This window comes from Lutra lutra, chromosome 5, assembly GCF_902655055.1.
Source record: "Lutra lutra chromosome 5, mLutLut1.2, whole genome shotgun sequence".
NCBI classification, from domain to species: domain Eukaryota; kingdom Metazoa; phylum Chordata; class Mammalia; order Carnivora; family Mustelidae; genus Lutra; species Lutra lutra.
In genome coordinates, this window is record NC_062282.1 from 144,415,085 (window position 1) to 144,437,510 (window position 22,426).

Here is a 22,426-nt window from a genome sequence, read left to right on the forward strand (position 1 = left end):
TAAGATGTTTACTAAAAACTCCAATTTCTGAGATACATCTCCAAAGGTTTAGGCTCAAAAAAAAAAAAGAATGAGGAATCTGTACTTTAAATGAACACCCCCAGTGATTCTGATAGAGATGGTTTGCAGAATATGCTTTTATGAAATACTGCCTTAAAGGAATGGCTCTTAATCATAGCATACATCAGAACCCTCTCTAGAACTAGACACAGAAATGTCCAGGCACAACCCCACCCCTACAGATATAGAAATCCCCAGGGCAGGATCTGGACACATGGTCCAACTAGTGATTCTGAAGTGTTCCACTTATGAAGAATCACCACCTTAAAAGAATTTTCTAGAATGGAAATAATTCTTTTTCTAGAATGGAAATAATATCTTTTTTATGAGAATCTAGAGATTCTCTGAGACTCTATTCAGGAATTACAGATTCTGTGTACCTTCTAATAAGTCCTTTTCCATTTGATCCGGTTTTCCCCTTATTCATCAAGCTTTTTTTTTTTTTTTTACCCCTTTCTCCAAAGTCAGTGCTGCCTAACAATAAACCAGACTTTTCTCACCGACTTTTTAGCATTACATTAAACAATGTTATTTAGTACATGAGAAAATGGACAAAAACTAAAATTTTTTATTCTACCCTTCATAATAAAGGCATTTAAACATAACATACTGAATTTTTTTAAACATACTGACTTTTTAAAAAAGCCAGTTACCTTATTCAATAAATATTTATGGAGTACTATTTGAAATACATCATTCTGGGCAGAACAATCACTTATTTTTACTACTATCAATTACTAATTCACAGATTATCAGGGCCTCTAATACTGGATTCATTAAGTAATACACAACACAAATATAAATCAGGGGAGGACTATAACTCTCTTTCCATGAAATTTTAAAATGAATATCAGTTAACCTAGAGAAAATGTTTTTTCATTTACACTAGGTAGGGAAAAGAATGCTCTTATTAGGAATCAATACAGTTGGTTTTACTTAGTTCTGTGGCTCAGCAGCTATTTCAAAGGTCAACAACTGATTTTCTTTGGGTACCTGCTGTCATATTTATAAAAAAGAAACAATAGCTATCATACTAAGAGAGAATTTGTAAGATACTAATGAGCTAAGTGAAAAGGCAATGAAAAATAATAAAAGGTATATATAAAGGTATATATATTATTAAAATATAATTACTTTTAGTTAGCATACTTCTGCACAGTTTTTGAGATGTCATTGTTCCAAGAGGCTCATGAAGAATGAATAGCTATTAACCAATTTTAAAATTGAGCAAAGAGCCGGGGAAGACTGACTGGCTTAGGATTAAATGACTAGAAAGCAGCAGATAAAGAAAGAAAGCAGTTCTATGGTTCCTAAGATAATGTTCTTAAGACCATACTATGCTGATCCTCTTCCATATAATTTAAATCACCAGTTTAATCTTCAGTAGAAATGGGTAAAATAACCTGGACAATTATATTTAAAGCATTAAAGCACCCAAGAAATCTAATACTTATAAACTGTTGTTTTCGCCAGTTTTCAGAACTATTTCTGAATATAGTTTCTTCATAAAGAAAAACACTTACTGACCTGTTAACAGTTATATTACATGATACAATAAGGGGGGGGGGGAGTCCTAAAGGTAGCTTAAGACTCTGCAATTAAAACATGTAACTTTAAGAACAAAATATTTAAGAAAAAACAGAAGTATATTAAAGAAGATAATAAAAAACAAAAACAAAGGGCCATACTTTACTACATAATGGTGTTTGCCATTAGCAATAAACTACCAAACTTAAAATTGTTGACTCTTCAACAAGAGTCAACAAGAGTCAACAACTCCTTCCATAAAGGAAAATGTCAGAAGAAAAAAAACACATATAATTCATCAACACAATCTGATTTATTTCTACTTCAATCTAAGATTTAAAACATATTTTAAATAAGGAAGTGGCATTTAACATCTATTTTTAAATTATGGTATAATTTATACAATTTATCTGATGATCACTCTGATTTTATACTCTTAAAAATAGTGTCTTTTAATACTCAAGACATTTTAATTCCTAAGAGAAAAATGATAAATTACTGACCAAATTTTTCTTTTGCTTCGGTAGGTTAACTGGTTCAAAAACAGAGATAACATTTCCATAGGATGCTGCAATCTTTTAAAAAGAAAAAAGAAAGAAAACTTATGGATATGTTAACTTACTTATGAATCAAAAGACGAAAGAAATAATACAAATTAAAATAAGCCCCCCCACAATTTCATGTATGAATACTTGAGAATATCAGTTTTAAGAGACCACCATACCTGAGTCAGAATTCCAGTACTGTCACCTACTGTGTAACCAGCAAGTTAATCTCTCTGTACCTTATTGTCTCTATCTACATTTAGAATATGCATAATACTATCTTCCTAAAGGAATTAGTTTGAGGATTAAAACAGCATCTGTAAAGGATCTAGTATATAGTTACCTGTAAGATACATGGTAAATATTAAGTCCCTTTATCATAGAAAAAAAATGTATTGATAGATTCCTTGTCAAGTGGAAATGAGATAGGATTTAATCCATTTCTAGGTTATCTGTCTTCAAAGTTCACAATTCTGTCAGTGTGTATTTAGCTTTATAAAAATAAAACTTAGATCTATTCCTTTGTAAACGCTATAAGAAATGTATTTTTTTAATACTCCATTTTGTCTGAGTATTTTTAAAATTTACTCTTTCAATCAATGGCTCTGTTCTATAAGGTGGCTACTATTATAGCTTGGGTGAGCCACAATGAAGAACAATGAAATATCAGAAATACGGACTGATAGATACAAAAACGAATGAGGGATAAAAATAAGAGAATATAATCTCAAAAAGAAGGGGATAAGCAACGAGGATGTAATATATAACAGAAAAAAAAACTTTCAATGGCTATTTTTAAGTGTTCTAAGAAGTTAAAAGGATATAGAAATCATCTGCACTGAGTCAGTTTGGGAGGCCTTATTGAATTTGGGCTTTTAAGAGTCGGTAGGACTTCAAAGAACGGTGAATATTCAATTATAGAAAAGGGGCATAACACAAGTATGAACACAAGTGCAAAGATTAGAAGAGGTGAAGTATGCCTGGAAGTGACAACCAGCCGAGATGGAACGGAATGTCCCTTCTAATAGAGTGAGGTACATACGTCCAAAAAGGCAGACCTAAGCCAGGTTGTACAGGGTCTCATGCTCAGGTGAACAATTTGAACTTTCCCAAGGTAATGGGAGGCAAAGAATGTTTTTAAGCAAATGAATAAGATAAATGCAGATGAATTTTCTCATGAAAATTAATCTTATAGTAGAAAAAAAAACAGTAATGCTAAAATACTGGATGTCTTCACTATCAAGCAGCACTTCCCACTTAAAGTATCATAACCTGCAAATTTTCTTCCTGATATGGTGAGAAGCCATTTATTTGTACAAATATCTGTGACCCAAAGGAAATCTGCCCTTTATAAAAATGACTATAGGGGGCACCTGGGTGGCTCAATCCGTTAAGCACCTGCTTTTGGATCAGGTCATAATCCTAGGGTCCTGGTATGGAGTCCCACAGTGGGTGACCCACTCCCTGCTCAGTGGGGAGCCTCCTTCTCCCTTTCCCTCTGCCACTGCCCCTGCTTGTGCTCTCTCTCTCTCAAATAAATAAATAGGATCTTTAAAAGGAAAAAAAAAATGACTACAAAACCAAATGACCCATCTATTTTAATCTAGACTGTCATGTAATCTAGGTTATCATGAAAACATAACTCATATTGCAAGTTATTAAAAGGGATTTCCAACATAGCCAGGCCTATGTGAGTGTAGATATTACGAGCAAGTTTCAATACAGTAATGAAGATTACAGAACTATAGAGCTGGAGACCAAACAAACATGAAGAGAAAAGGGGGAAGTCTCAAGGATTTTCAATATTCCGTAATAAAGATCATTTTTGTAATATAGTGAGAATGAAAGGTGTAAACAACAGAAAGATGAGAGACACTTTAACCTGTAAAGGGAAGGGACACAGGAGTAACACAGTAGTCCAAAACAGGGAAAGATTGTAAGAGCCGAAACTCATTTTACCATAAGTACCTCTACACTAGATACTAAGAGGTAACTTTTCAGACTGGCAGGTGCATTAGGAATGATTAGATTAAAAAAAAAAAAAAAAAAAGATTGGGTCCTTTTGATTCCTCACACAAAATATTCTAGTGGAATCATATAGTCCAATAATATATTTAAACATCTAGCAAAACATTAAGTAAATCTGCAAAGTCCACCCCAATTTAGCTGTAAATATACCTAGACCTGGCCTGTGCCTACATGGTGCTATATTTAGCTATATACTATGCTGCCTACTAGCTATGACTCTACCTATTCTGCTACTGTATAGAACGGTACTTCACCTGATACAGAATCATAACCTGTTTCTTTTGTTGTTGTTGCTTTCCTACTTTCAAGGTTACTTGTTACTTTCATATGCAAATGGAAGTCCAAACAAAATTTTTCATTTTTCTTATAGACTTGGAATAAATTAATTAGAAAACTAGGCACTTTAGAAGAGTTGACTTCCATTTTAGTACAAAGTTTATCCAGAAATTATAAGGAGATACTACAGCAAAAGAACTCTAACAAATGATTTCTCTTTAGTAGTTTATTTGTAAATAGACTGAAGGTTTACTGTCATTCCTTTCCTTTAATCCAATCAGTTTTTAAATAAATAAGTTTTAGATCTGTTCTACGGGTAATACTCCTTTATCAACTCACAGGAAAACATTATGCTGTATCTTGAAATTATGTAAGAAAAGAATTCCTGTCAATCTGAAATATATCTGAGTCAGGAGTTTGTTTTCTATGGTGCATCTCAGAGAGCCAAAGAAATTTGTAGCTACATTGTCCTTGAAACAAAGCAAATTCGACAGGAAATACATACTTGGGAGATTATCCTGACAAAAAACATATTCAAAAGAAATCTCACATTACAAGATTACAAACCTTGCCTTGTTGCAATGAGCAGTCTACACATCCTACTTGAATATTTCCATGTTTAGCTCCTGGGATTATTTGTAATCTTTCAAAATCACTTCCCAGTATAACAATGTCACATCCAGATGCATAAGCCTAAAAAAAGGTGGGGGGGGAATAAAAAGGATAAACTTGTCAAGAAAGTATTTATCATGTAGAATACTGGCATTAAATACTGTTTTAACTAAATATTATGTTTTAACAAAGCAATTTTAAATATCCCTTTTAAAAAAAAAAACCCTCTATTATTTGAGAATATTTCCTTTACCTCTGATATTCAGTCCCATCAGCAAAATCAGTCAGTCCTGTCCGCAAAACATTCATTTCTTCCACTTCCACTGAATGCTACGCTACCACTATCTCCCTCCTCCACTACTATTAATAGTCTGCTTCCATTTTTGCTTCCCTCTAATTCCTTTCCACACAGTCATGCTTTTTTTTTTTTTAAGTAGACTCCACATCTAATGTGGGGCTCAAACTCATGACTCCAAGATCAAGAGTTGTATGCTCTACTGACTGAGACAGCAGGCACCCTGAAAAGAGTCAACTTTAAAAATGTTTATTAAAGGGGCGCCTAGGTCCTCAGACAGTTTTAAGTCTGCCTTTGGCTCAGGTCATGATTTCAGGGTTCTGGAATCAAGCCACACACCAGGCTCCCTACTTGTGGCAAGTCTGCTTCGTCCTCCTCCTTATGTGATCTCTCTTGCTCTCAGTCTCTCTAATATAAATAAATAAATGAATAAATCTTTAAAAAATGTTTATTAAAGCAAGAATTTGCCCTGCTTAAACCCCTTGATAGTTTACTCACTGCACTTGGAATAAAATCAACTCCTTGCCATGGTTCAATGCCCTTATTGTCCTAACTCTCCAAACTCATCCCAAGCTACTCTTCCTGTCCCCTCCATTGGCCCTGTCCCTACACTGCCTTTCCTTGTCCTGGAGCATATCAATCTTTTTCCACCTTACAGGGTCTTTTATCTACCTCTCTCTGCCTGGTCTTTGTCCAGCTAGCTTTTTTTCAACATTCATGTCTTAGTTCCCAACCACACAGACAGACAGACAGACACACACACACACACACACACACAGGGTCCGTTCCTCTCTCTCTCATATTACTTTCTATCACATTACTATTTTTTCTTCTTCATAGCAGGTAACATGATTTGTAAGTATCTTGGCTATTATCCACTTTCATTAATGCAAGTTAAGTTACAAAACAAAACGATAGCATTCAAAAGTGTATCTTGCTCTCTGCTCTCACCTCCAATTCTAAATGAAGGGGCTTCTTTATAAATATCTATGAAATAAATGAAATATTTAACTTCAAAAAACAGCCACCATGACCAAACAAATAAAAAGGTATAGTTCAAGGCTTGTTAGCAAGCATTTTATAGCTCTTTTTGAACTTTATAATTAGCAGAACTCTTCTAACCAGAATTTTTTCTGTATATTTTTGTCGAACTTCTTAGATCACAGGAGTTTCTTCATGGCTTTCTTCTTGGAACTTACTCATATAAGCCACCATGAAGTATGACACTGAGAACAAAACATCTATCACAAACTTTACCCCAACCAAATATAAGTTCTTAAAGTATTAGTAATTATTTACTTTCTCTCATTTTTGCACCTGTACATATACCTTACTTAATGTAGAAGATAATAATATATACTTTATGACCTTAATTTTTACTAAGGCCAAAATGTTTCTGTATGTGCCAGCAAAAAATATTTGGAAAGGCGTTTGAGAGAACATACAAAGAAATCTGCTCACATTACAGACAAGAAAATGAGGCCTAAATAGGCTGATAGAACTTCTTAGTGGCAGAGTGGACATTAGAATCTTGATCTCTTTTGATTCTTGATCTAAGTGCTGTATGTACACCACGAGGACTTCCCTAGTTAAGTATCCTTGCCTAGAATTTTCCTAAAAGGAACTGGGGACAATCAAGTCTGGTTCTACTGGCGTCATATAGTGGAAAAAATTGGCTTAGTAAACAAATAAACAAAAATCTCATGATGGTCTGCTCACCTATATAAATATCCACGGTAGGATCACAAGGCTTGTCACAAGACTATTAGCAAGAATAAATTCCAAAAACTTATTTTAAGAAAAATTTTTGTTTGCAATATTCTAAATATCTTAATATTTTAGATACTGATTTTCCCCTCAATATTAAATTTTGATAAAATACCGATAGTCACTATATCCCAAAACATTGTGTCAAATTACAAATGTTCACAATTTAGATTTCCTATTCATTAGACAAAAAATTTTAGTTCCATTAACTGGAATGAATGAATATATATATATATATTTTTTTCAAAACATGTCTTCATAACTTTGCCTTCCTTTTGCCATACCTAAAATTGTCTACCTACTTTCAGATATTGTATAGCAACTATTTTTAATCAACTACAACTCTCGATTTTCTGAATTAAGTTTGTATTAATCCTGAAGTTCCTCAGAAAATTACTGTTTAATACAAGTACTAGACATCTGCAGAGTTGAGAAATGCATAGTTAGCCCAGAAACACTTAGCCGTACAGAGAGGAAGATAGCAATTTACTGCATAATTAACCCTTCATCATTCACAGATTAACCCAGTTCTGAACTACTCTTGTTCTGTTGCTGCAGTTGTAATACACTAATACAGCCTGTCATTTGACTTTCTCTTAGTGACAGTACTAAAACATACAAAGCTTTCTCTCTCTAGTTTTGGTAAACTTCAAATCAATTGAAATGACAAATCTTATCTGGAATATTCTCTTTCGGTCCTCATTTTCTTCTCTTAGAGTTATAACTAATGGATGACAATAAGCTACTACATAGGGAAAAAAAAGAGAAATAACCAATTACAGTCTACACTTCATGAGCTGACTATTATGCCAGGGGTTAGAATAAAGATCTTCCGGTATTTTTGACTCATGAGCTTAAATTTTTACACTTTATTTGGTTGTATAATTAAACATAGGATGGACTAAAGACTCAAACCATATTTGCATTATGTTCCATTTCTTAATCATTTTCAAGAATCTGTAAATGTATCTCCTAAAAAGCCTGCTGTGTATAGGAGATTAGCTGAAAAAAAAAACTATAGTAAATATCCACAATGGAGTATCATACAGCTGTAAAAATAAGAAAGAAGCCATCTATGACTCACATGGAGTGATTTCCATGGGATATTATTAAGTGAAAAAAAAGCAAAGTACAGGGGCGCCTGGGTGGCTCAGGGGGTTAAAGCCTCTGCCTTCAGCTCTGGTCATGATCCCAGGGTCCTGGGATGGAGACCCACATGGAACCCCGCATCCGGCTCTCTGCTCAGCAGGGAGCCTGCTTCCTCCACTCTCTCTGCCTGCCTCTCTGCCTACTTGTGACTCTGTCTGTCAAATAAATAAATAAAATCTTTAAAAAAAAAAAAAGCAAAGTACAGAAGGACATATATGTCATTTTTTGGGTAAGAGTCAAGGAAAATGAATCTGTTTACTACAATTAAAAACACAGGATTGATAAAACTAGGGAATAATAAAGTTGATTATTTACAAAGGTGAGGAGGATGGAGTAGAAGAGATACAGGAAAAAATGACTTTTGAAAACATATTAACATAATGCATATTCAAAGACAAATCAGTCAGAGTGGGGGAGGGTATGGTAAAACAAAGGAACTAAGTACATTTCAAATGACTACATATCCACACCAAAAGAAAGAAGGGCCAAAGGAACCAAGCAACTTACCGAACACTGATTTTGACCCCATATTTTCAGTCTTGGGTAGTGAAAAGGAAAAAACTAGTCCACCTCCCATGTTTCTCCTTTACTCGCACACTACTACCATATTCACAATACTTTTGTGGACAGATGTGGGATCTTTTAACCACATCAAACAATTCTGTGACACCCACTAGGTATCTGACAATTGAACTCAATTCTGACACTATCTACCTGAGAATAGCATCAGATCTCACAGGTGAAGCGCTCAGTCTTAACTGAGACTGTCCTACACTTCAGATGGTAATCTCAAGTAGTGGGACCCCAGATTACCCATTACTTCTGCCCAACCTGGCTACAAAGACAAAGTTACCCATGACCTCCTCTCTCTTGGATTTGATTTTTCACTAAAACAGCTTACAAAACTCATGTAAACACTTACTTACATTTACCAGTTTATTAAAAGACCTGATAAGAATAGAGAAAAACAACCAGATGAAGAGACACACAGGGCGAGACCTGGGAGGGGCGCAAGCACGGAGCTTCTGTCCTCATACAGCTGGTGTGCATCACCCACCTGGTACACGGATATGTTCACCAACCTGGGAGCTCCCAACAGCACCATATTGTTGGGATTCCATGGAAGCTTCCTCATACAGCCATGACCAATTATTAACTCCATTCCCAGTGCCTCTCTAGTCTATGGAGAATGGGAGGTAGGGCTCAAAATTCCAAGCTTCTGACCTTGGCTTGATCTGTTTGATGACCACACAAAGAGCCATCCAGAAGCCTACCCAGATTTTCCTCATTAGAACAAAAGATGCTCCTAGTACCCTTATAAACTACAAGGATTTGTGGTAGGACCCAGTGTCAAGACACAAATATTAGGGGGCACCTGCCTGGCTTTGTCAGCAAAACATGTATCTCTTGATTTTGAGGTTCTAAGTTCAAACCCCACACTGGGTACAGAGGTTACTAAAAAAAAAAAAAAAAAAAAATCTTTAAAAAAAAAAAGAGCCAAATATTATAACAAGTGATGCTCCTAATGTTCTTATCACTTAGAAATTTTGAAGTGTCAGGAATTCTGTGCCAGAAACTGGGGACAGAGACCAATACATGTATTTTCTATTATCTCACAGGCAGGGTGGGGAGAAGTACAAACAAATCCTGAATGTTTTTTGTGGGTTGTTTTTTAATTATAGTGGTATGGACAATGCAATTCTGAAACTATTTTGGATATATTACAGAAATGAGCAAATGAGCCGAGGATCTCACTGTGTAAAGAAAAGGAACAAAAATATAAAATAGGAAAAGATACAAGAGTCAAGCAAGGTTGTTATGGAAGTGGAAATACTGGTATAAAATCATGTTTTCCAAAATATACATATTTCCATGTACACATGTAAATACATGTTTGTATATGTGTATGTATGTGCATACTAGCTTGCTATATGCATATACACGTGTATATGTGCTAGTTCTATATTATTAAAAGGCCAAGAAGCAGATATCCCAAAAGCAATGAGATCACTTAGTACCTTGATCTTGGCCTCTAATAGCATTCTCTACTAAAAGAAACCAGGGCTCCCTGAAGAAATGGCTCAGTATAGCACTATAGCAGGGTAGTACAATAGGGGCATAGAACACTCTGTTATATCAGAAAGAAGGTGCAAAAAACAGGCAAGAATCTCATCAGTGTAGAGTCAACCTAGGGGAAAATGATGATGAGGCTGATGATATTTGCAGGGTCTTCAAAGGCTTTCTTAGATATTGCTTATTAGTTGCAAAGAGAAAAAAAATCTGTTATACAATGGAGAAATTAGGCAATACCTTTAGTGGTCATTAAAATTAACATCCCAAGTGACAGATATCAGGAACCTCCAACTGGGATACCTAGAGGACACAACATCATCTAGGCAGAATTTTGGCCAAGAAGTCATAAGCTCAATCTAATCAGGAGGAAACATTAGACAAATGTGAAATGAGAAAAGGTTTTGTTTTTGTTTTTTTAATTTTATTTATTTATTTGACAGAGATCACAAGTAGGCAGAGAGGCAGGCAGAGAGAGAGAGGAGGAAGCAGACTCCCTGCTGAGCAGAAAGCCCCATGCGGGGCTCGATCCCAGGACCCTGAGATCATGACCTGAGCCAAAGGCAGAGGCTTAACCCACTGAGCCACCCAGGCGCCCAGAAAAGGTTTGTTTTTTAAAAGTGGGAGGGAAGTACTAAAGTCTTCAAATGCCACTGTTGAAGCGATAAAGAACAAGAGAAATGATGCTAAAGAGACGCGATAACTAAATGTGGTATCATAGTCTGAATCTTGTACTGGAAGGGGTAAAAATGTTATAGAGAACACTCTCATATCAATTAACAGAACCCAAAATGGGTAATACATTAGCTAAAAGTTTATCAATGTAAATTTATGAAATAGATAAGTATACTGTGATTATGTAACTGAATATTCCTCTTATTAGGAAATGAGACTGAAGTATTTAAGGGTGAAGAATTATAACATACATAACATCCCCAAAGTATTCAGAAAAAAAAATTATATAGGCACACACAGGTCTGGAGAGCACAAATGATAAAGAAAATGGGAGTACATTATTGGCAATAGCCAAATCTAAGTAATGACAGCATGGGTGTTCCTTGTATGAATTTTATTTTTTAAAATTTTTTTAAGATTTTATTTATATATGTGAGAGAGAGAAAGAGAGAGAGAGAGAACATAAGAGGTGAGAAGGTCAGAGGGAGAAGCAGACTCTCTACTGAGCAGAGAGCCCGATGCAGGACTCAATCCTGGCACTCCAGGATCATGACCTGAGCCTAAGGCAGTCGCTTAACCAACTGAGCCACCCAGGCGCCCTTGTACTATTTTTATTTTATAACTTTTTCTAGGCATGAAATTATCTCTAAATAGTTATTTTCTATGTAGTAATGAAAACATATAAAACCTAAGTAATTGTTTTCAAAAAGTTAAAACAAAAACTGCTACCACTTTTTTTTTGCTTCCTTTTATCTTTACTCACGTACAGTCTTCTGGGCCTATTTTCTTCTCTTTGGCAATATACTGCAAGGCCAATACCAAGTGCTTTTCACCGTAACCCATTTAATCCCTACAAGAAATTCTGTGTAGTACTTTATACGATAATCACTCCATTTTACTGCTAAGGAATCTTAAGCTTAGACAGACTGAGTAATTGGCTCAAGTCTCAGAGCCAGCAGGAAGCACAACTAAGACTGAAACCAAGTTATAACTAGTGGGAAAGGACATACTCTTACTTACTCTGTTATGCTATCACTCAATGCCCTATAAACAAACACTGGCATGAATTTAATAATTTTTCTCTAATCTCTTCCCATAATTAAGAATATCTTAAAAAAAAAAAAAAGAATATCTTATCTGGACCATAAAGCAACCAGAACTCCCATAACCATGATAAGAATGTAAATTAATATGGTATGACTACTTTGGAAAACTAAACACATGCCTACACAATAACCAGCAATTTGACTTCTAAGTTTATACCCAACAGAAATGTGTCTATACATACACTAAAACACATGAACAAGAACATTCATAACTATTCATCAACACCCCAAAGTAGAACCAATCCAAACATCAACCAACAATGGAATACACAAATGAACTGTAGTATAATCATACAATGGAATACTATAAAGCAATGGTTCTCAAATTCTCTGGTGTTGGAATTCTTTGCACTCTTAAAAAAATATTAAGGTTAACCATCCTCCCATCCCCTTCCTTAAGGGCTTTAGTTTTTGTGTATTATCACTATCAATACTCTCTCTCTCAGAAATTAAAACGGAGAAAACATAATATACTAATTCAGTAATGAAAACCTCCCAACAAATAAAAGCCTAGGATCAGATGGTTTCACCAGCAAGGTCTACCAGACATTTGAAGAGAATTAAGGCCAATCCTTTCCAAAAAACTGAAGAGGGAATACTTTCAAACTCATTCTACAAGGCCAGCATTATGTTGTTACAAACCTAGACAAGGGCACTATAGGAAAAGAAAATTACATTGCAATAACCCTGATTGACATAAATGTAAAAATCCTTAACAATTTCAATTCCAAAAGGAAAATTTCAAAAGGACATTAAAAAGATTATACATCATAATCAAGTGAGATTCATCCCTGAGATTCAAGGACAGTTTAATAAAGGCCATATATGCCAAGCCCACAATATGAACACCATATTCAATGGTGAAAAGCTGAAAGGTTTTCTCTAAGATCAGGAGAAAGGCAAGGATGTCTACTCTCATTACTTCTTTTCAAAACATTACTGAAAAGTCCTGGCCAGAGCAATCAGGCATGAAAATAAATTAAAAAAAAAAAAAAAAAAAAAAATGAATGGCATCCAAATTGGAAAGAACACATAAAACTTTCTGTTTACATTTAACAAGATATACTGAAAACCCTAAAGACTCTACCAAAAAATAAAAAATAAGAAATTAGAACAATTGAATTCCATAGTCATAGGATACAAAATCAATACACAAAAATTCATTGCATTTCTACATGTTAACAATGAATCTTTCAAAAAAGAAATTAAGAAAACAACTTACATCAAAAAGTAAAATACTTAACATAAATTTTAAAAAGGTGAAAGATCTTGTGTACCGAAAACTATAAGAAACTGATTAAAGAAATTGAAGATGACACAGATAAATGGGAAAATATCTTGTGTTCCTAGATTGGAAGACTACTGTTAAAATGTTCATACTACCCAAAGCAATCTACAGATTCAATGCACTCCCTATCAAAATTCTAATAGTATTTTTCACAGGCCAAAAAACATTCTAAAATTCATATGTAACCACAAGAGACACCAAATAGCCAAAGCAATCTTGAGTAAGAACTAAGCCTGACACTCATATGTGGAACATAAGGAATAGTGTGGAGGACCAAGGGGAAGGGAGGGAAAACTGAATGGGATATCAGAGAGGGAGACAAACCATGAAAGACTCTGTACTCCAAGAAACAAACAGGGTTAGAGAAGGGAGGGTCGGATGGAGGGATGGCGTGACTGGGTGATGGGTATTAAGAAGAGCATGTGTGGTGATGAGCACTGGGTGTTATATACAACTGATGAATCACTGAACACTACATCAAAAACTAATGATATATTATATGTCAGCTAATTGAACAAAATAGAAATAAATAAAATTTTTAGAAAAGAACTAAGCTTGAGCCATCAAGCTCAAGCACCACACTTCCTGATTTCAAACTATATTACAAAGCTATAGTAATCAAAACATTATGATACTAGCATAAAGACAGGCACCATGAACAAAAAAGGAAGAGAATCATGAGCTCAGACATAAACCCACGCACATATGGTCAACTAAATCTTCAGCAAAGGCACCAAGAATACATAATGGAGAAAGGACAGTCTCTTCAATAAACGGTGTTGAGAAACTGCAATCCAATTGCAAAATAAAACTGGACACTTATCTCACATTATACACTTAAATCAACGCAAAATGGATCACAGACTTACATGTTAAGACTGAACCATAAAACTAGAAGAAAACACAGAGAAAAAGCTCCTTGATATTGGTCTTAGTCATGACTTTTCTGATATGACATGAAAAGCACAAACAGCAAAACCAGTAATAAACATGTAGGACTACATCAAACTAAAAAGCTTCTGCAAAGCAAAAGAAAATAAAATGCAGAGTCAACCTACAGAATGGGAGAAAATTTTGCAAACCATCTCTGATAAGGAATTAATATGCAAAGTATATAAGGAACTCATTCAAATCAACAGCAAAAGAACAATCTGATTTTTAAAAAGGTAGAGAACTTGAATAGATATTTTTCAAAGAAAGATATACAAGTGGCTAGTAGGTACATGAAAATAAGTTCTTCATCACTAATCCTTAGGGAAATCAAATCAAAACCACAGAGAGATATCACCAAATGGCTATTGTCAAAAAGATAAGAGATAACCTGTTGGTGAAGACACAGACCAAAGGAAATTCTTATGTACTCTTGTTGGGAGTGTAAACTGTTACAAATGCTATGGAAAACAGTAAGAAGGTTCCTAAAAAATTAAAAATAGAACTACCATATGATTCAGCAGTCCAACTTCTGGGTATACACCCAAAAACAATAAAATGACTATCTCAATTAAATACCTGCACTCCCATATCACTGCAGCATTTATGCACAACAGCCACAACGTGGAAACAACCTAAGTGTGTCTAACTACAGATGGGTGGATAAAGAAAATAGGGTATATATACACAATGGAACAGTATTCAGCCATAAAAAGAAGAAAACCCTGACATTTGTGACACCCATGACAGCATAATGCTAAGTGAAATAAGTCAAAGAGAGAAAGACAAATATATGTATTCCACTTATGCACAGAATCTAAAAACATTATACTGATAGAGATAGAGAAAAGAATGGAGGTTGCCAGGGGTTGTGGGGTGGTGAAATGTGAGACTTTGGTCGAAGGGTACAAACTTTCAGTTGTAAGATAAGTAAGTTCCAGGGATCTAATATGCAGCATGGTAACCGTAGTTAACAATATTGTACTATGTACTTGAAAGTTGCTCTAAGAGTAAAGCTTTAATGTTCTCACCATAACAACAACAAAATAGTAAAGATGCAAAGTAAAGGGTATGTCAACTAGCCTGTGATAAACATTTTGTAACATATGCATGTAGCAAATCATCACAGTGTAGACCTTAAATTTAAACAATGATATAAGGCAATTATATCTCAATAAAGCGGGGGGGGGGGGGGTACATAAAGCTATACAGATAATTTAATCTGGGTATCACTCAAGAATCACTTAAAATAGACACATCTTCTTATGCATAGTTCTAGAAGACTATTAAAATTAATTCAGTCTTCTCTGTAGCTTATACAACATGATGAGGTAAAAAGCATGAAAGTATACCAAGCCCTCTCCCCGCAAAAAAACAGGGAAAACAGCTTTAAGGTGAGCTAAGTATGTACCACTTTATTCTTTAAACAATCCATCAACCTGGTTTAAATAAAACCCTAAGAAGTAATACAATACATGGTATTTCTAAGACCAAATTTAAAACTAGTTTGACAGATTTTTCTAAAATAAATTCTCAAAATTTCCCTCCAAGGTGTCCTGACTATATTGTATGACATTATCAAAACCATAAGAATAGCACTGATTTATCAAATAAACTGCCATGCTATTTGGTCTCCAAAATTAATGTGCATATACTGATAATTGATACATTAGCTGCTTTTGTCAAGAGATCTGTAATAAGAACAATCTATTACTAATCAATGAAAATTAAATTAACAAGTGAAAATTCTTTTGTTGGGTACCTATAATATTAGGTTTACTAATTTTGAGACTAAACAAGATGCCCAGGAAGAACTGAATTCAACGTGCTATCAAGCATATAATCACGATTTTTTACTTAAAATTGTGACAGAAAACCTTCTCAAATTTCTAAATTTCAAAAATTATCCAAGGCTGTAACAGCTGGTATTCAAACTTGGAAGTATTGTGATTTCTGTAAAACACTTGGATTTCTTGTTTTCACTGTTCTGTTTTTACCAACCATACCAGGTAAATATCCTAAGGAATTTCTTCCTGGTATATTTCCTGGTTAAATGACTTGAATTGTAAAATACTGTAATTAACATTTTTCTCATTTTTAAACATATAATGTTGAAGTTTAATTTTGCTTCAATAATCTTAAAGGTACTTTAATACTATTTAAAACCCAGTATTTTAAAATAGGCCAGTTTTTAAGAAGTCTGATGTACTTGTGATGGCATATGAGAACCACAAAAATCTCTTTCCAGATGTAAATAGTATCAAACTTTCCCTTCCTGTATTCTCTCCCCTTACAAAGACCTATAAGTCCCCTCCAAAAAAAAACCAAAAACAAAACAAAAAAAAAAAGAAAACCCAGACAACAACAAAAAAACCCTTTCTATCCTCCCACCTATAAAGGTTTCCCTAGAGTGAACAAAACAAAAAGCTAAACTAAAAGATGCTTACTATGACAGACATAGGAAGAAGAATGCTAATTTAGCCTCCATTTCTCTACCAACCAGATAGCTGCATCAGTCTTTTGACCTCTAATTGGGGTCCCCTGACTGTGAATACGGGGTTGTCTAACACGAAAGGAAGCCTGGAGCTCTAACATGTTTGTTTTCTCTCCTATAGCAAAGATGTTTAAATTACAAACTAGAGACAGGAAGTCCTAAATATTAACACAGTCTGTCTCTTATAAATTACCTCCCTTTCAATTTCATTTGAAACAGTTTCAACACTAACCATAAACAATGAAATGAGAAGAAAAAAATCTATTGTATATTAAAGCACATGTCATCAGTATGCACAGCAATACTAGAAAATCTAGATTCAATTGTGCCTAGATTCTAACTGTGCCTCTTTTTAACTACTTGCCTTTCATAAACAAAATATTTTTTATTCTAAAAACAAAAGTTGTCAACAGGTCAGGACCAGTTTGCTCACATATTTTCACTCTAATAAACAGCAGGAAATTAACAAGGAAAAAAGACTGAGGGAAGCATTCAGGTAAAGAAAGAAAAAATAAAGAATTTTTGCTTAGTGTGCAGGAAAACCATTGCTAAGAAGTGAATGAACAATGTCTAAAGGAACTTTAATAGAATCATTTTATTTGGACTCGAATCTAAATTATTAAAGCTATTCTGAAACACAGACTTTTAATTATATTGCAACAAGGCTTCTTTAAGTACTATTCATCAATTCAACCAATATTTATGTGCCAAGCATTAGTATGAGTAAAACTTTAATTTTATAATAATTGACATTTTTGAGGGTTTTACATATACTAACAATGAACAGAACTTAACACTTTTTCACGTAACAACCCTATGAATAGGTACTACTCTGGCCCCATTTTACAGATGAGGGGAAAAAAGGAATTTAAAAGAACTTGCAGATGGATGTACAGCTAAACATAGGGACGAGGCTGGAAATCAAACCCAAGTAATAACTCTACTAATAGGAGCCACCAATACCTTAATCACTGTTCTATATGGTCATAATGAAACCATGGGAGACACAAGGCAATACTGGTTAATAATATAATGATACAAATAAAGTGGTTTGACAGCATAAGACACATGGTCACTGCCTACTAGAAGTTCTCAGACTAAGAGGGAAGTCAAAATACTCCATGTCAGTTTAAGCAGTAAGATGTTAGCTAATACTTAGACAAATAAATTATATCAGTAAGTACATATTTTAAAACCTAGAATCTATGAGAGCTGGCATTCAATTTCATTTCAATTTAAAACCTGTCAGACTTCCTTTGAGAAACAGGATCTCATTTCTTGCAATCTTTCAAAACAAGAACAGGTAAGTTATCAGCAAACATGAGAAGGGAGGAATTACAAACACAGTATGTCTTCACAAAAGGCATGAAGTGCAAGAGAAATAAAATCATTCTTCAAAGGGGCCTCCAAGTGGAAGATCTCATGTCTCTCCCTCAAGTCAAACTGAAATTTAGAGATTTTTTTAAGTCTGTACATACCATTAATGTCTGCTATCTTCTATCAAAGAAGTCAAAATCAGAAGCAGTTAAAAACAATTCAAGGAGCCGGGGTGCCTGGGTGGCTCAGTGGGTTAAGCCTCTGCCTTCAGCTCAGGTCATGATCTCAGGGTCCTGAGACTGAGCCTTGCATCAGGCTCTTTGCTCAGGGGGGAGCCTGCTTCCTCCTCTCTGCCTGCCTCTCTGCCCACTTGTGATCTCTGTTTGTCAAGTGATAAATAAAATCTTAAAAAAAAAATTGAAGGAGTCAAAATAAATAGATCTGCTTTTTAACATGAAAAACAGGCAATTTCAAAAGAGATAAATTTAAGATATATATATATATGGTGTAGAGGAAACTTACAAGGCAGAACTTATAAGGCAAGAAACTTAGTTTGTAATAGAACAAGCAACATAATGTTAAAGGGTCAAGGATGGATTGGGTACAAAGGAAGAAGATGATTGTTAATCCCTAAACTACCACCCAAATTACAGAACAATAGACTATCTTTATACTAAACAAATGAAAAATTTATTTTTATCTAATTTACTAGAATCCTTCCTGAGATGTGGGAGAAATCTGCAGTAGGCTTGGTAGGAGATGACTGAAGTCTGGTCTATGGAGGGGCACCTGAGGAGGGCAATCAGTTAAGGGTCCAACTCTTGGTTTTGGCTCCAGGATGGATCTCAAGGTGGAGAGATTGAGCCCCTGTTCCCTAACCTCTATCCTACTGAGGTCCTGCTCAGGCTCAGGGCCACTGAATCTGCTTAAGACTCTCACTCCTCCTCCTTCTGCCCCTCCCCCCAGTACATGCTCTCTCCCCCGTTTTCTCTAAGATAGGTAAATAAAATCTAAAAAAAAAATCTGGTCTATGGAAATAGATTTTAAAATAAGGTCACAGAAGAAGCTACATGATGGTGTATAATAACCACATAGAGTCTCTGGTTTATTAGCTCACCTCTTCTTTAAAATAACACGGAAGCAGTCACCAAGTTTTTTTTGTTTTGTTTTTTTTTTTAGATTTTATTTATTTATTTGACAGAGAGAGATCACAAGTAGATAGAAAGGCAGGCAGAGAGGGGGAGGGAAGCAGGCTCCCCGCTGAGCAGAGAGCCCCACGCAGGACTCGATCCCAGGACCCTGAGATCATGACCTGAGGTGAAGGCAGAGGCTTAACCTACTGAGCCACCCAGGCTCCCTGCATTCACCAAGTTCTTATAAACACTTAGAGGGGTCATCTAGGTGTATACCTAGGCCAGTATATTGTACGTACTTTAAAGTTCACACTATGGCATGGATACCAAAAGCTTTCTTAGGAAAAGTTGCTAGAATTTGCATTGGAGAAAGCACTCATACAACTTTAGGAGATGTTACCATCCTATAATTTCCCACTAGAAAACCCCCTTAGGATGCTGCTTATTTCTTCCATCTTAATACCAAGAGCAGAGAGCAATGTCCAGCTATAGGGAGTCTAGAGTAGCTCACTAAGACCCTCAGAGTTCACTCTCCCCCTGAGCATTCAGGCTAGATTAACATTTACCATCAGAATCTCAAAATTGGTACTGTCAAATGCAAGCTAAGGTATGTATGAATCTCTCCACAGAGGAGGTACATACTCTGAGAATGAGTACTTAGTTGTCACAGATCTAAAAGCATGATTTAGGTATGAAATTCCTATACCATGTTAAATTATCACTATTATTTAATCTAAGATTTATTTTGACTGACAAAGACCACAAAATAATTCATAAGTAAAACAGAAGAAACCCTAGGGGATCTGTTAGGCTGTTTACTTAGTTTCACTTGCTTATGTAAAATTAAGTTTTACTTTTATTCTTAACGAAGAGATAACAACTCAAGTTATGGCAAATATCCTCAGTATTATAAATACGTTTAGACAATGGGTATCATATGCAGTACTTACTTACAGTGTGAAATTATCATAAAAACTATAGTTAAAGCAGAAAACGCCACCGCACTGTTAAGTAGCTAGAAGTTTGGGGCCTTCCTCCTTTCAGTATCTGAGAAGACCAATGAAAAACTAGTCACGTTCAGTAAATCTTAACCTGGAACTACCACTACACACCAGGGAAGTTTTATGGAAAAACTGTAATGCAACTTTTAGCAATTAATGTGAGCAATCTAAAATAAACAAAAGTTTCCCAGGATTTCTAAACTGTTACATATGGAATTCAAAGAATGACAGGAGAGAATTACTTATGAAAAATCTCTTCTTCTTTCCAAAGTTATTCCTTGGTGAATATGAAGAAAACTACATGAAAACACTGTTTTCACTGGATTACTCAGCGCTAGATGTTGATAGCAAACAATTAATTGTTATAAGACACCCACTTTTTTTTAATCACAAGGATACTTGATCTTAAATTAGTATAAAGAAATTAAACCAATCTCAACTATTTCTACACTTGACAATTTAAGCCTATGGAGCAGGATACCGAAACGCCCTCATACACATTACAACGACGATTTCTGGATAAACGATTTTGGATAAACCACCCCAGTCCAAGGACGTCAGACTGGAAACTTTAAAAATCCTACAAAACATTCTAACTTCCGACCCAGTGCCTCGATGACGGACATGTTTCTCCCTTTCTCCCCCCTTCGCTCTCAGAAGCCAGGTCCGCCTGGTCCTAGGGGCGGGGACCTTCTTGGGGGACCTGGGGACCCCAGTGCGGGTGACCAGGCATTCCTGGCCTCGGCCCCGTGAGTCTGGGCCGATCCCGGCTGACTCAGGGGCGCGGACCCGCCACGGGCGACGCGGGAGCCTCCCTCACTCACCGTGAAGCGCTGGTCGCCGACGCTGCCCACGGAGAAGCAGTGGTCGCCCGGGTTCACAGCCCCGGTCAGCACCTGGTGCAGGTTCATGTCTGCGCCCTAGTCCAGCAACGGACGCCGCGTCCGGCTCATGCCCAGGGTCAGCTGCCGCTTCCCTCCTCCTTCCCTCAGGGGCGGCGGCCGGTCTTGGGCGGCGACGGCGGCAGCGAGAGGCGCCAGGAGCCGGAGCCGCTCAGCTGGGGCCCGCAGTTCATCCCGAGCCCTGGCGGGCAAGGCCCGGAGGGGGCGGGCCGCCGGGAGGGCGCAGCGCGGCGCTCGTCCGCGCACCTGTCACAGCCCGCGCGGGCCCAGGTGAAGCTCCGGGGCGACTCAAGGGCCGAGACCCCAGGCCGACTGCCCGGAGGAGAGCCGCGCAATCCACACAGTTCTTCTCGGCTCGGGGTGGCTGGCCCAGACCGAACCCCAGGGGCGCAGACAGCACGCGCTCGCCTTCCCCGCCTGACCTGTCCCTTCCCGGCTCCGGTGCCCGCCACCCCCACTGGCCTTTGCCGCTTACTACGCGTCGCTAGGTCCCTTCAGCCGAAATATCGCGAGACTTCCCGAGGCTAAGAGGGGTACTGCGGTAAAGGACTCACTTTTTTTTTTTTAACCACAGTTTACAGATCCGCAAGTGGATAAGAAAACGCCTCTAGTCAGATGCTGGCCAATCATGAGCTCCAGTCCACCTAGGGCCCCGCCCACCACTGAGGACAGGCCATCGCTTGGAGGCTGGTGACTGAGTCTGTCGGTTTGATTGCGGAACAGAAGGACCCCGGCAGAAACACAATGAGCCTAGAATGAGGTAAAAGTAGTCGAATTATGCTTTAGGATGGGGCTTAATCCGTCCGGTCAGAAAGCGTGAATGGAAGAAATGCGTTATAAATGGAGGTGCAGTGTGCTCCGTCCTGGTAGAGACTACAAGTCCCAGCAAGCACCGCTCCCCCCCCCCCCCCCGCCCACGGCGGCCCCTGGGGACTCCCAAGTTGATGTGACCCCTTCTGGCGTCTCTGTCCCGGCGTAATAGTTTCTCTAGCCTTCCGCGCCTTTCCAACTCGCAAAGCAGAGTGATTTTGAGAGACTTAAATACTCGACAAGTGTTAAAATCAAGTGTTTTCATCTAAATTTTCCTGAACTTAGGTTTTGAAGAACGGCTGACTATAATTACTGCACCAACCCTACGTTGAGCGTTTGTTTCTGGAAAAAAACCCTAAGGATTCCAAAAGATTGGTGTCACAGTTACAACTGCTGGATACTCTCAGTGTATTTTGACCCAAGTCTTGTGTTATTGTTGAT

At 36.8% G+C, this 22,426-nt stretch overlaps 1 protein-coding gene across 5 annotated transcripts in view; it reads right to left on the reverse strand.

Annotated features, from left to right (window-relative positions):
• The window catches only part of DMXL1 (Dmx like 1), a 125,790-nt gene extending 104,162 nt beyond the window's left edge, over positions 1 to 21,628 (reverse strand). For 4 of the 5 annotated variants that reach the window (XM_047729211.1, XM_047729210.1, XM_047729209.1 and 1 more), the window contains exons 1-3: positions 21,098 to 21,628; positions 5,004 to 5,129; positions 2,091 to 2,162 (exon numbers count right to left, since the gene is read on the reverse strand). In XM_047729211.1, coding sequence (XP_047585167.1) covers positions 2,091 to 2,162; positions 5,004 to 5,129; positions 21,098 to 21,184 — 285 coding nt within the window. In that variant the 5' untranslated portion in view covers positions 21,185 to 21,628. Of the gene's footprint in view, positions 1 to 2,090; positions 2,163 to 5,003; positions 5,130 to 21,097 lie in introns of those variants that run through there. The other variant, XM_047729212.1, reaches the window with a different exon arrangement.
• Between the last annotated feature and the right edge of the window lie 798 nt (positions 21,629 to 22,426).